We start from the raw sequence: 12,975 nt of genomic DNA, 5'->3' as shown, positions 1-12,975 counted from the left end.
AATAAGAGATCCGTCTCACAAAATACGATCCGTGAGATTATTTCACACAAATTTTTGTCCTATATGCATATATTTATTCTACTTCAGATATTATTTATGTTTATATTAAAATAAAGTTTTTGAAAAAATAAGGAAAAAAATCAATTCCCAAAATCAAACAGAGTTGTCTTTCCTAGTAACCTACACGTGGGTTTTCCCCCACACTGGGCTCTATATATACGCATCGTCTCCCCTCTCCCACCACTCAACTCACACAAACAGAAGCTCTCATTTTCCGTTGAAACCCCACACGAAACTCAATCTTTTTTTTTTCACTTAAAACAACTTTTAACAGTTCAAATCAGAACTAAGGAGCAATGGCCAATTCTAACGCTGCCACAAGTTCGTGGATTAAGCCTAAATCGCGTGCTCCATTAATAGCCGACTCGGGCTCTTGTAAAACATCTGTATCCTTGAGCCAACACATTAGTTTGCCGCACAGAAAAGGCAACTTCGACATAAAATCCTCCATCCAAGCTCCAACGATCCACCTCCCGAACCAATCCCAAATCCGAACGGCTACAAAACTAGCTACCATAAAAAAACTAGATTCAGCTTCTTCTCCACTGAAACCACAATGGAATTTGATTCAGAAAGCTGCGGCGGCGGCTTTGGATGTACTGGAGAGTGCACTAACTGCTCACGAGCTGGAGAACCCTTTGCCTAAAACAGCGGACCCTGTTGTCCAAATCGCCGGAAATTTCTCTCCTGTGCCAGAACAGCCGGTCAAGCACAAACTTCGGGTTACTGGGAAAATCCCAGACTCCATTCAAGGAGTGTACGTGAGAAATGGAGCTAATCCGCTCTTCGAGCCGCTCTCAGGACACCACCTCTTCGACGGTGATGGCATGATTCACAGTGTGAAAATTTCTGACGGCTCTGCAAGCTATGCCTGTCGTTTTACAGAGACACGAAGACTGATACAGGAAAGGGACTTGGGCCGCCCTGTTTTCCCAAAAGCTATTGGAGAGCTACACGGCCATTCTGGCATAGCTAGATTGATGCTTTTTTATGCTCGTGGTTTGTTTAAGCTGGTTGATCATGACCAGGGAATCGGAGTTGCGAATGCTGGATTGGTGTACTTCAACAACCGTTTATTGGCCATGTCGGAAGATGATTTGCCTTATAATGTCCGCTTGGATCCGGATGGGGACCTGGAAACTGTGGGAAGGTACAGTTTCAATGGTCAGTTAAGGTCCCCCATGATTGCTCACCCAAAGTTCGACCCAGTCTCCGGTGAGCTCTTTGCTCTGAGCTACGACGTCATTCAGAAGCCATACTTGAAGTACTTTTGGTTTTCAAGGAACGGCGAGAAATCAGAAGACGTCGAGATCTCGATATCTGAACCGACAATGATGCATGATTTCGCTATTACAGAAAATTTCGTGATCGTGCCGGATCAGCAGGTGGTGTTCAAGTTGTCGGAAATGATCAAAGGTGGCTCTCCGGTTGCGTACGATAAGAATAAAGTTTCCAGGTTCGGTGTGCTGGACAAGTATGCTAAGAACTCTTCTGGGATCAAGTGGGTGGAGGTGCCTGACTGCTTCTGTTTCCATCTTTGGAATGCATGGGAGGAGCCTGAAACAAATGAAATAGTCGTCATTGGTTCCTGCATGACTCCCCCGAACTCCATTTTCAACGAATGCGAAGAAGGATTAAAGAGTGTTCTATCTGAAATCAGGCTGAATTTGAAGACTGGTAAATCGACAAGAAAGCCCATTTTATCATATCAAGATCAGGTGAATTTAGAAGCCGGGATGGTGAACAAAAACAGGCTTGGAAGAAAAACCCAATACGCATATCTTGCCATTGCAGAGCCATGGCCAAAAGTCTCAGGGTTCGCTAAGGTAGATCTTTTCACAGGAGAAATCAAGAAATTCATTTACGGGGATGAGAAATTCGGTGGAGAACCCATGTTTCTCCCCGCAGGCCCTGATCCAAAATCTGAAGTTGATGGCTATATTCTGACCTTCGTCCATGACGAAAAGGCTTGGAAATCAGAACTCCAGATTATCAATGCCATCACAATGAAATTGGAGGCCTCAATTAAGCTCCCATCAAGAGTTCCCTATGGTTTTCACGGCACATTCATCAACGCCAAAGACTTGGTAAATCAGGCTTGAATCCTGATCCCAATTCAACCCATTTTTTACTATTTTTCGTGGAGAATTTCCAGTGGGATGGTTATATATTATCACTTCACCCCGGAATCCCTCTCCTGGAGTGTCGTATAATATTATTCTTTCTGTATTTTATTTTTTTTGAAGCACCATATGTTTTCACGCGGGAAGTTTCCAGGGCCAGCATGGTAGCTTTCGGATGTAAGGAAGCTCGGCTGGTTTCTGACGATTCTCTCACGCAGTATATGAAATCAGGCAGAATAGAAACATAATTCCGTGAGAGTAGTTTGATAATGTTTGTTTATTAATAATACACCACTTTTTTCCTATGTTTTCTTGTACAACCTTATAAATGGCATAAGATTGCTTTTTTTCCTACTACCATCTTCACCATACTTGATTTTTTTCTTTCCCCATGTAGAATTTTGGAGGTGCCCAGTTTGTTAAATCATTTGAGAATATATTATATGGATGCGAAGTGATCAATTGAAATCGAACCGAAAAATTTGAGCTCTATGAATCAGCTGATCACCACAAGACTAGTTCTTCGAAACAAGTTGGAACCTGTAAATTGTAAGTTCAAACTGAGACAGAATCAATCTTCAAATTAAACTAGCAGGTTATTTAGGCTAAAAAATTGAATGAGTTTTGAAATATATTTGAGTAGTAAAATGACGCAACTAGTAATGTAAGATATTGATGGTAGGATTTGAAACAAACATTGGATGAGAACAAAATGTGTAAAAAAGTAACAAGTCATCTTTCGCATCAACGATATCTCGTGTAAATAAATTAACATCGTGCTAGTATAGTTATGGAAGGGATAAAATGTTGCAATCCACAATTAGAGGGTCGACGGCTCGATGCATGCAAGGTATTGACCAGTAATCCACCTGTTTTAAATTGCTGATCATTTTGTGAAAACGATCAAACTTTTAACTGTTCTTGCAGCTGTATATACATACGGAATGATGGACAATTGGCACGAACCTTAATTTATGGAATAATGAATAATTGATGGGAATTATGTAGCAGGTGGACTAAAATTGGAGAAGTATATTAATGAAAGATTTTTTTATAACTTCAGAATTCGCAGTCGTTATTCTTTTATATGTATTGGGTAATCTATGAGCTAATACAGTAGTCTGCTAACTATGTTAGTCAAATAAATAACACAAAACTTGTGTGTCTTTTAAAATATTGATAGATATAATCGAATTCGTGATAATTGGTCAAATATTCAATTCCTCGAGCAACTCAGACACCTTTAGACAAGAATAGTGCCATATTGTTGCTTATGATGTGGACACCAAATAAAACATCCCACCACCCATGGCCCCTTCCGCAGGAGAGTTCATATTGTCCATGAATTATATTCCACGGAAACAAAGACGGCTTTATTACTGACAATTCGATGCACATAATATAATGTATGGCCATATTATATTATATTATATATATATATATATATATATATATATATATATATATATATATTATAAACACACACACACACACACACACCATTAATGAACACACACACACACACCATTAATTAAAGATCGTGAATACACACCCCATTAATTAAAGATCGTGAATCTTGATCAAATTTATAAAACTCACGTCACTAGTATACTATATATATATATATATATATATATATATATATATATATATATATATATATATATATTGTTATTTCTTGATATTTTCATATAAAGAGAAATTTACCGAATAAATTATAGAATAAATTATATGTCTTATCTAAGTAACGGGACGCTCTTGATATTTTCATATAAACACTACAACAAAAACTTCAATCAACAACACTCATACGACAACGGTTTTTACTAAAACCGTTGTCTTTTTTTTTTAACAACGGTTTTAACAAAAACCGTTGTCGTAGCCTAAAAAATCTCGCTTATAGACAACGATTTTTAAAAAACCATTGTCTTTTATGTGTCTACGACAACGGTTTTTTAAAAACCGTTGTCTATGAGCGTTTTTTTTTTGTACAACAACGATTTTAAAAAACTGTTGCCTTAGAGCTTTTTTTTTTTTTGCTACAACAACGGTTTTAACAACCGTTGTCTATGAGCGATTTATTTTAGACTACAACAACGGTTTTTAAAAACCGTTGTCTTTTGGATGATTTTTTTGGGCTACAACAACGTTTTTTCAAAAACCGTTGTCTTTCGGATGGTTTTTTAACTACGACAACGCTTTTTTAAAACGTTGTCGTTTCTTAGTGTTTTATTTGGTTAAAGACAACGGATTTTGAAAAAATTGTTTGGTAAAACTATAGCGACTGTTTTAGATGCCCGTCGGCAAATTGAGCGACAGTTCCCCCCAGTTCGTCGCTAAATTTAGCGACAGTTTGTACCGGACCGTCGCCGATTTATTTTAGCCACGGCTTATCATTTAACCGTCGCTAATAGCAACGGGTTTATCTATACCGTCGCACAAATGTCTATAAATATTCCGCATTATAGTTCATTTATTTTCACACCTCTAAGTCATTTCCTTATTTTAACTTCTCAAATTTTTTATTCTTCCACGTTTGCTCTACGATTTATCTTAAACTTAAATTTGAAGTTAAAGATTATAAATATATTAATTTAGTAATATTGTTAGTTTATTTTGTTAGGTTTATCGAATTATAACCGTAAATTTTTTTTTATTTAACGAAAACAAATAGCGACGGAATTCATAAAATCACCGTGGCTAAATAGCGACGGTCATTATAATACAAACCGTCGCTAATGGGCGACGGACATATAAAACCGTCGCCAATAGCGACAGAATAGTTATGCAAACCGTCGCCAAGTTTTTGTTTCACAACGGATTTTCAATGCTACTACAACGGTGTTTCACCGTCGTCTTTAGACGTCTATGACAACGGTTTTTCACCGTTGTCTTTGAGCGCACCCTTTTAACCACAGTGTCTTTAACAACGGTTTTACAAGACCTACGACAACAGTTTTTCACCGTCGTATTTGATGTCTACGACAACGGTTTTTGAAAGAGAAATTTATCGAATAAATTATATGTCTTATCTATGTAACGGGACGCCGGGAAGAACCAAATATTTTGTAATAAGATTTTGTGATGGTCGATCGTCGAAACCTACATTGAAGTTTAATATTAAACTAGCTAGTAAACCGATGCACCCTAATATTTTTTATAATTAATTTGATTTATATTTAAATAAGAATAAATTGTAATTATAAGAAATAGTGAGGGATTACAGTACTGTAATTTTGATAGAAAACAATTTTGATGAATTTGTCCATAATGGAGAGGCAAAAATAGATATACATATTGTGGGATCAGGATCCCCTACTGTGGCATCCCCACAGTAGGGGATGCTGTGCACACATTTTTTTTAAAAAAGCTTATATATTTTTTTAAAAATTTTTTTTGGATTTTTTGTTTTAATTTTTTTTTACTCTCATTCAAATTTTTTATTTTTAAATATTTTTTTTGCTCCTTTTAAAATATATTATAATTCTTTTTTTCTATTTTTGATTCTTTTTTTGACATTTAAATTTTAGTTCTTTTCGCATGCTTGATTCGTTCATTTTCATCGATACTCGAACAAGATTAAAAATTTGTGATTTGTTTTCATCATCAAACAATTCTACCAAAAAATATCGAATTTTCATTAATATGGTAAACACTTGGTTCTACCAATAAAAAAGAAAAAATAATAATATATTTTAAAAGGAGCAAAAAAATATTTAAAAATAAAAAATTTGAATGAGAGTAAAAAAAAATTAAAACAAAAAATCCAAAAAATTTTTTAAAAAAAATATATAAGCTTTTTTAAAAAAAATGTGTGCACAGCATCCCCTACTGTGGGGATGCCACAGTAGGGGATCCTGATCCCATATTGTGATATTTTTGACGGTTTCTATCATGTCCTCAACTTTAATAAAATAAAATTGATAAACAATCGGATCTATTAGAAATTTTTTTTTTTTACATAAATCAATGTAGACATGTGTCACATTTATTTTGGACAAAATACCAACTCATTCCATTCTAATACAATTTGGCAAATATAATACATATACACTTAATTCTTCATATTTTTATATATTTATACTTAAATATAACTAAATTTTACAGCTAAAAATTAAAATAACATAGCAACAATAAATTATGCAAATTTAAAAGTTTAAATGATAATTATTTCCTAATAATTCAAATGACTCATAAAACAACTAGAGCAGTTTTCTGAAGAATACAGTCTTTCCCAGTTAGAAGAGAAAACTCGCAAATTCGAATATTCGGCAATCTAGTATAGAGAAATCAAATTTAAATTAGTTGCATTAATCTAAATAATATATTTCATTAACTGAACAAACTAGGAAGCAATAACCATGAACAGGTAAAAATCTATGTTTCTATATTCCATGCAACACAAAAGAGCATTGAGGGGGATATGTTCAGATGCATGCAAAGGGCTTGCTAAGGGAAAAAAGGAGAAAAGCGAGAAAATAACTGGACTCTGAGCAAATGCGAGAAGTGACTGGTGCCAGATCACAGGCATTTCTCTGGAATCCTCGTAAAATTTCATGAAATGAACGACTAAAGCATCAAGTACACGATATATATGGCAAAGCATATTTCTTCTCAATTAGTAACTTAGAGAAATAACTGCAACAAACATAAAAATTAAAGTTGTCAACATAGCTGTTGTAAAACATTGTGGCAAGTAAACTAACATGTTTGTATCTCAAGCTCTGTCGAATGTCCACGAGCCCCCATGATGTACTATGTTAGCCCCTGCAGGCATGTACTTCACTCTATAGAACTCTGAGATTTGTCTCGATATTATTGTTGTCCATTAAAATTAATGTTTGGTTCATAATGCAGTGATCTTTGTCTCTTAATTCCATGGTTCTTCCTGGAGAAGCTAAGGATGGACGAACAAGGAACATGGAGCTTCAAACCGCTTGTCATCTCTCGTACGAGTGCTTTGACCATTCGTGTGGCTGGGGTTGTGAAGGACTGGGTAGTATTTCTTCTGTCAGCCCTTCTGTCTGCGGACACGAAATTTGACACAGATAAATCTATTTGGTTATGCCGTTGGTAAGTATATTTTTGCATTTATGTTTCCCCGCTTCAAACTTTTGCAATGGAGTCTAAAAAGTTGATAATTTGTCTATTTTCACTTATTATACCATGATGCTGGTTCTTCCATTGATTTTGTTAACTTCTACATGAGAATTTGTCTATTTTCACTTATTATGGTGATCTTTGTAGTCTGTCTTGACTGTCCTATAGTTTCCAAGATAGTAGTCGGATCAGGAATTGATATGGCGAAAGTAACCCTGCAAAATTGAGATTGATCGCCGTTGTTTCCACACGATAAAAGGTTGTACACACTTAATATTGAAAACTTGTTAAATGTAGTACGTATTCTTTCGATTGTTGTGATTTATTTAACATTTGACACACTAACGGAAAAGTGTCCCAAGAAACTAAATAAAATGTTTTTTTCATTTTCAAAATCTGTCAAGATCTGTTCTATAATTAATAAAGATTTGAAAACAAACATACATAATGGAGTCGGACAATGAAACTAATTTGTGTAGGCCAGATTTTGTGTTTCTTTTCCATTGCCGACTTTGTCACTGCTCTTTTCTTCATCATCGTTTTATTAGTCTCTTCGTTTCACAGCTTTAATTCATATATAAGTTACAGAACCACTTCCTCTCCCCACATAACTTCTTGTCATGTCCGTTTAGCTTCATCTCCTATAAATCTCCGCGTTACACCAATCCAGGAATACTACAATTCAAAAACTTCCCAAGAGTCTATCATTAGTCATGGCTTCCAATTCAAATCTCCTCGTAATTCTCGTTTTATTATATTTCTCCGCATCATCTACAACCTCTTCTGCTCGTAATCTTAGCCTGAAAACTTCCCTTTCGACCCGCCTGATGTTAGTCGAAGACGGGTCATCCCCTTGCTGGGATTCGTTGCTAGAGCTGCATTCTTGCAGCGGCGAAGTGGTGTTGTTCTTTCTCAACGGAGAGACGCGTCTTGGATCAAGCTGCTGCAATGCTATAAGAATCATTCAGCACCAGTGTTGGCCTTCCATGCTGGGCTCGCTCGGGATCAGTACGGAGGAAAGTGATATCTTGCGTGGTTACTGCGATGCTACCACTGCCAAAGGCCCGCCGCCCCCGAGTTCTGGAAGTGCTGCCACCTCTCACGTTTAGCATTATTACGACATATATACATCCTGTAATGTGAACTGCCTGTGTTTAGTGCACTTTCACGAATGCTGCGTAAAAAAAATTGTCAATTTTGCATGTCTCAAGTTATTATAGTTTTAAAATTTTATTTAATTTGATACTTAATTTCCCTTATGAAAAAAGGGAAATCCCATGCATGTGACAAGTTATGATTTTATGAGAACGGTGACCTAATTAATTAAAAATTATATATGAGATTTAAAAAATAAAGATAATACAAAATAATATGATCATATTTTTATTGTAACATCTATTGCTTATCCAGATCTTCGGCTCTCCTTCAAGACCATCTCTCGTAAACGAGTTCCTGATCTAAAGTCTTTTTCATCACAGATTTTCTTATGCGTAATTACTCATAGAATATCTTCACTCCTGGAAAATGGGTTTGTTTCGTCTCACGCAGCACTCGAACGTAAGACTTCCATGATAAGTATTTAGATTAATGAGAGTCATGGGTACCAACAGGGCGATGAGGGAGAAGACTCCATACATAGTCCAAAATTGGGAAGTTTGTGAGAGAGAAGGCCTCAAATAAAACCCCAAAAATTGGGATAGTTGATGACCATTACAATAAAAAGAAGCATCTAGAAACTTCAATCACCCTAAAACACAATTTATCAAAATTCTATTATTTTCCTACAATTTCATTTCTTATAAGTTCAAATGCATGCGCATGCATCTTTTGTAATATAATCCATGTTTTTTCCATAAAAATTTACCCAAAAAAATTAGTAATGAACGATGGTGCACGTTCTAATATTTTTAAAGAAATGCACTCTTAAAAAAATTAAATATATATATAATTTGACCTCACCTCACTATTGGCAGTTGGATTCTTGGCAGAACAATGTTTTAATATATTAATCTAACGAATATATGATGTTGCAACTTGTGGAATCATTTGATTTTACTAAAAATTAGCTTCAAATGATTAAAAATTCTAATATCTGAGTGGTCGGTTGGTGCGTATGAACTGGTTGATGAGATGAAAGTCTTCCCTGGTATGCAACTCTTAGTTCTTATTCGATATTAATATCGTTCATTAATAAAATATATATCAGAGATATATAATTTAATAATTTCCCATTTCCCAATTAAAAAAAATAATCATACATTTAATCTAATCAATTCGATCTACATCTTAGATTTGATATTATTCTGGCATTATCCGTCTCAAATTTTAAACTATAATATTTTGAAATATTTAAGTTGATTTATCTCGAATTTTTTTATATAAATAGAATAAGTAAGATGTTAAATTCTGTAGAATTTCAAATAATAATCATTAAATAAACTAGTATTTTTTCCTTCGTTTAAGAAAAATGACCGTATTAGTTACAACAAATATGACGTCATCAGACGAGTCCAAAATTAACGTATATACTGTGTTTGAGTAAAATTAAAACATTAGTCTATATGAGAATAATAATTGTAATTAGAATTTAATCTGTATTTAGACGCTTTTATTCTCATCAAACAAGCCAGCTTCTTCCAGAAGCAGCGCCGCCATCTTGGGGACGAAAATACACCCACGTGGGCCCTGCTCTTGCTCCGTTTCACGGCCAGGCCACGCACCTCAGGCGGCCGGTAACTTCGGATCAGCGGCCACTTAATGCCGTGGAAGAATGGGTGCCGCTTGACGTCCGTTGCACCCCTGCCACATCCCAATCTCTTCCGAGGGTCCTTTACCAGCAATTTCTCGATCAAATCTCTAGCCTCCGCCATTCCCGGCTCCTCCCTCTCCCCTTCCGCCGCCTGCAACCTCACTCCTCTGGTGGATGTTATATTCCGCAGGGTGGATTCCTTGCTCCCACCCTTGAACGGCGTCGTGCCGTAGAGTAGTTCGTATATCAAGACGCCGAAAGCCCACCAGTCAACTCCATTGCCATGGCCGCTGCCGCTAGCTAACTCCGGCGATAAGTATTCGTGAGTACCGACGCACGATCTTGAAAACGCTGCCGTTGGCTCCGCCACAAATTCGGTCACCCGTTCCACACGCTGCCGTCGGACGAAACAAGAACAGGATCCCTCCTTGATTTGTGTCATACTCTCCAATCTCGGCGAAACATCTGACTGGAAACACAGATCAAAATCCGATAACATGATATGACCATCTTCACGGATCAATACATTTTCCGGTTTGAGATCCCGGTACACAATGCCACGCGAGTGTAGATATTCTAGAGCCAGGAGAACTTCGGCAGCGAAGAACCTGACAGCCTGAACAGGTAAACGATTCGTGGGTTGCTTTCGGAGTAAGACATGGAGGTCTCCATGGGGGCAGAAGTCCATCAAAAGACAAGTGTAATGAGACACTTCTAAGTGAGCGTACAACGTAGGAAGAAAAGGGTGGTCAAGAGAGGAGAGAATTTTCGCTTCCGTCTGCACCTGGGACAGTTTCTTAGAAGTCAAGGAATCCCGATCGACGACTTTAAGGGCAAAGTTTGCATGATCGTAATCACGTAGGCGGCAGAGAAAGACGCGGCCAAGGTTCCCTGACCCAACCAGGCGGAGGAGTTTGAGGTGGCGGAGATGGATAGCACCGTCGTGTGACAACGTGGTGGCAGCCTTGATAGCTGCCCAGTTGGGATTGTCATGGCAACTATGTGGACGGTGGTTGGTGTTTGGGACGGCGGTGGAGGAAGAAGTACTATAATTGGAGGTGGTAGATAGACGCGACTCGTTGAAGCTGAGGGTTAGGCTGCTGCGAGCTAAGCTGCTCCGGGCACTAACGGTGGTGGCTGTGGTGACGGAGATGAAGCTCAGATCAAGCTCGGAGTCTGCTAAATTGGAGTAGTAAAGGGAGTCGTCTTGCTCCATGTTTTGGTTTGAGTTTACGCGAATTGTAAATGCCGTGAGTGTCTCTATATATATACACGAGGCCACGGGATGCGGTGGGGAACATTAAATTAATGGGTAATGCTATGTGTACATAATGGTTACATAGAGGCTTACATGTAATTATTAATTAATTATTAAATTACAATTAAACCCTCATCCTAAATTGATAGACTACACATTTCATTCATTATTTCTTCTCCTATCAATAATATTAAATTGTTTTTTTTAATGTAAGTCCTGAGATTTATCATACAATTTTTTTTAAAAAAATATATTTTGATAAATATTATAATTTTCAATATTTAATAAATCATATAAAAAATTAAAAATAATGATTTTTAAAATTAAAAAAATTAATGATTGTAACTACAATAATAAATTATTATATTGCCAAAATTAGGAGTAGACAAACGAAACAATCTACAATCTCTTTTACGAATCTACATCTAAAACAAACGAAACAACAAATTGAAAGAAAAAAACTAACCTTAATTTACAGTAATAAAGATGTAAAACAAAGAGAATAGATGGTCGTCTCGATAAGCAATAGAATATTTCTATGATCTCGATTTTTTCTTCGTCTTTACCGCATATGGATTTGGAAGCGAGGGTTGGGAGAGGAGAAGAAAGATACGGTCAATCGATTTGGAGTGAGGGCTGAGATAGGAGAAGAAATAATTAATAGAATAGGTAGTCTATCAATTTAGGGTGAGTGTTTTATTTGTAATTTAATATTAATTAATAATTACATGTAAACCTCTATGTAACCCATTATGTACACATAACATTTTCCTAAATTAATTTCGGTAACGTGTTTGGTTGAGAATTTAATTATTAATTTATATAAATAGGGTGATAGAATTGCTATTAAATTCAAAGAATTTAATTGCACAATTTTTTTAATATAGTTTACTTACATTTCGCGTTATCCGAGGAAGTTAGAGTAGTAAATTAAAATCCGGTTACTATTTGAAACTAACTGTTAAATTGTATATTAATTTGAAATCTATGGTGTGTTTGGTTGAGTAGATTAAATAAAGATAGATTAATAGTCAAATATTTATCGTTAAAATTTTAAGTTTTTTTAATAATCATTTTGATCGAGTTTATGATCCAATTTTATGGATAACTATTTGATTAATAAAAATGAATCTTAAACCGGGTCAAAATTATTATTAAAACATCTGAAAATTTTAACGATAAATATTTGACTATTAATCTATCCTTATTTAATCCACTCAATCAAACACACCTCTAGTCTAAATGATTTGTGGAACGAATGAGATAGCTGCATGTAATAATATATCCTTCAACAGTTCAACTAAAGCAGCCATGCCAAGTGAAAATCAATCAATAATGCATGCATGTTTATTCAAAAACAATTATGTGAAAATCAATCAATAATGCATGTTTATTCAAAAACAATTATAATTAAAGAAGTTAAAATTAATTTTTTTATCATATATATTTATATCTTCATGATTTTGATTCACTTTTATGTTATCATATTTCAGTTTTAATCCACTATTTTTTATTTGTGTTCTTGTAATTTTAGGTTTGGTCGATCCTGGGTGTGGGGGCAGTGCCCGCACACCCAATCAACGGCCAAGATTCTTTCATGGGGGGGGAGAATTTTTAAAAAAATATATATATAAGGGCCAGAAAAATTTTGGCCCTTGGATCTGCCCCTGCAGGCAGTGCCTGCA

General features: G+C 35.8%; 2 protein-coding genes across 2 annotated transcripts; one reads left to right on the top strand and one right to left on the bottom strand.

Annotated features, from left to right (window-relative positions):
* The first annotated feature begins 258 nt into the window (after positions 1 to 258).
* LOC140836585 (9-cis-epoxycarotenoid dioxygenase NCED1, chloroplastic-like) lies at positions 259 to 2,546 on the top strand. The gene has a single exon (XM_073202213.1). The coding sequence runs from the start codon at positions 357 to 359 to the stop codon at positions 2,160 to 2,162; it is 1,806 nt and encodes a 601-aa protein (XP_073058314.1). The 5' UTR covers positions 259 to 356; the 3' UTR covers positions 2,163 to 2,546.
* Positions 2,547 to 9,835: 7,289 nt separating this feature from the next.
* Positions 9,836 to 11,248, bottom strand: LOC140835978 (serine/threonine-protein kinase WAG1-like). Its single transcript, XM_073201392.1, has one exon. It carries the CDS (start codon positions 11,246 to 11,248, stop codon positions 9,836 to 9,838), a length of 1,413 nt encoding a protein of 470 aa, XP_073057493.1.
* Between the last annotated feature and the right edge of the window lie 1,727 nt (positions 11,249 to 12,975).

Source organism: Primulina eburnea, chromosome 7, assembly GCF_022965805.1.
Source record: "Primulina eburnea isolate SZY01 chromosome 7, ASM2296580v1, whole genome shotgun sequence".
Lineage (NCBI taxonomy): Eukaryota > Viridiplantae > Streptophyta > Magnoliopsida > Lamiales > Gesneriaceae > Primulina > Primulina eburnea.
Note: the sequence above shows the minus strand (reverse complement) of the source record. Positions and strands in the feature narration are given on the sequence as shown.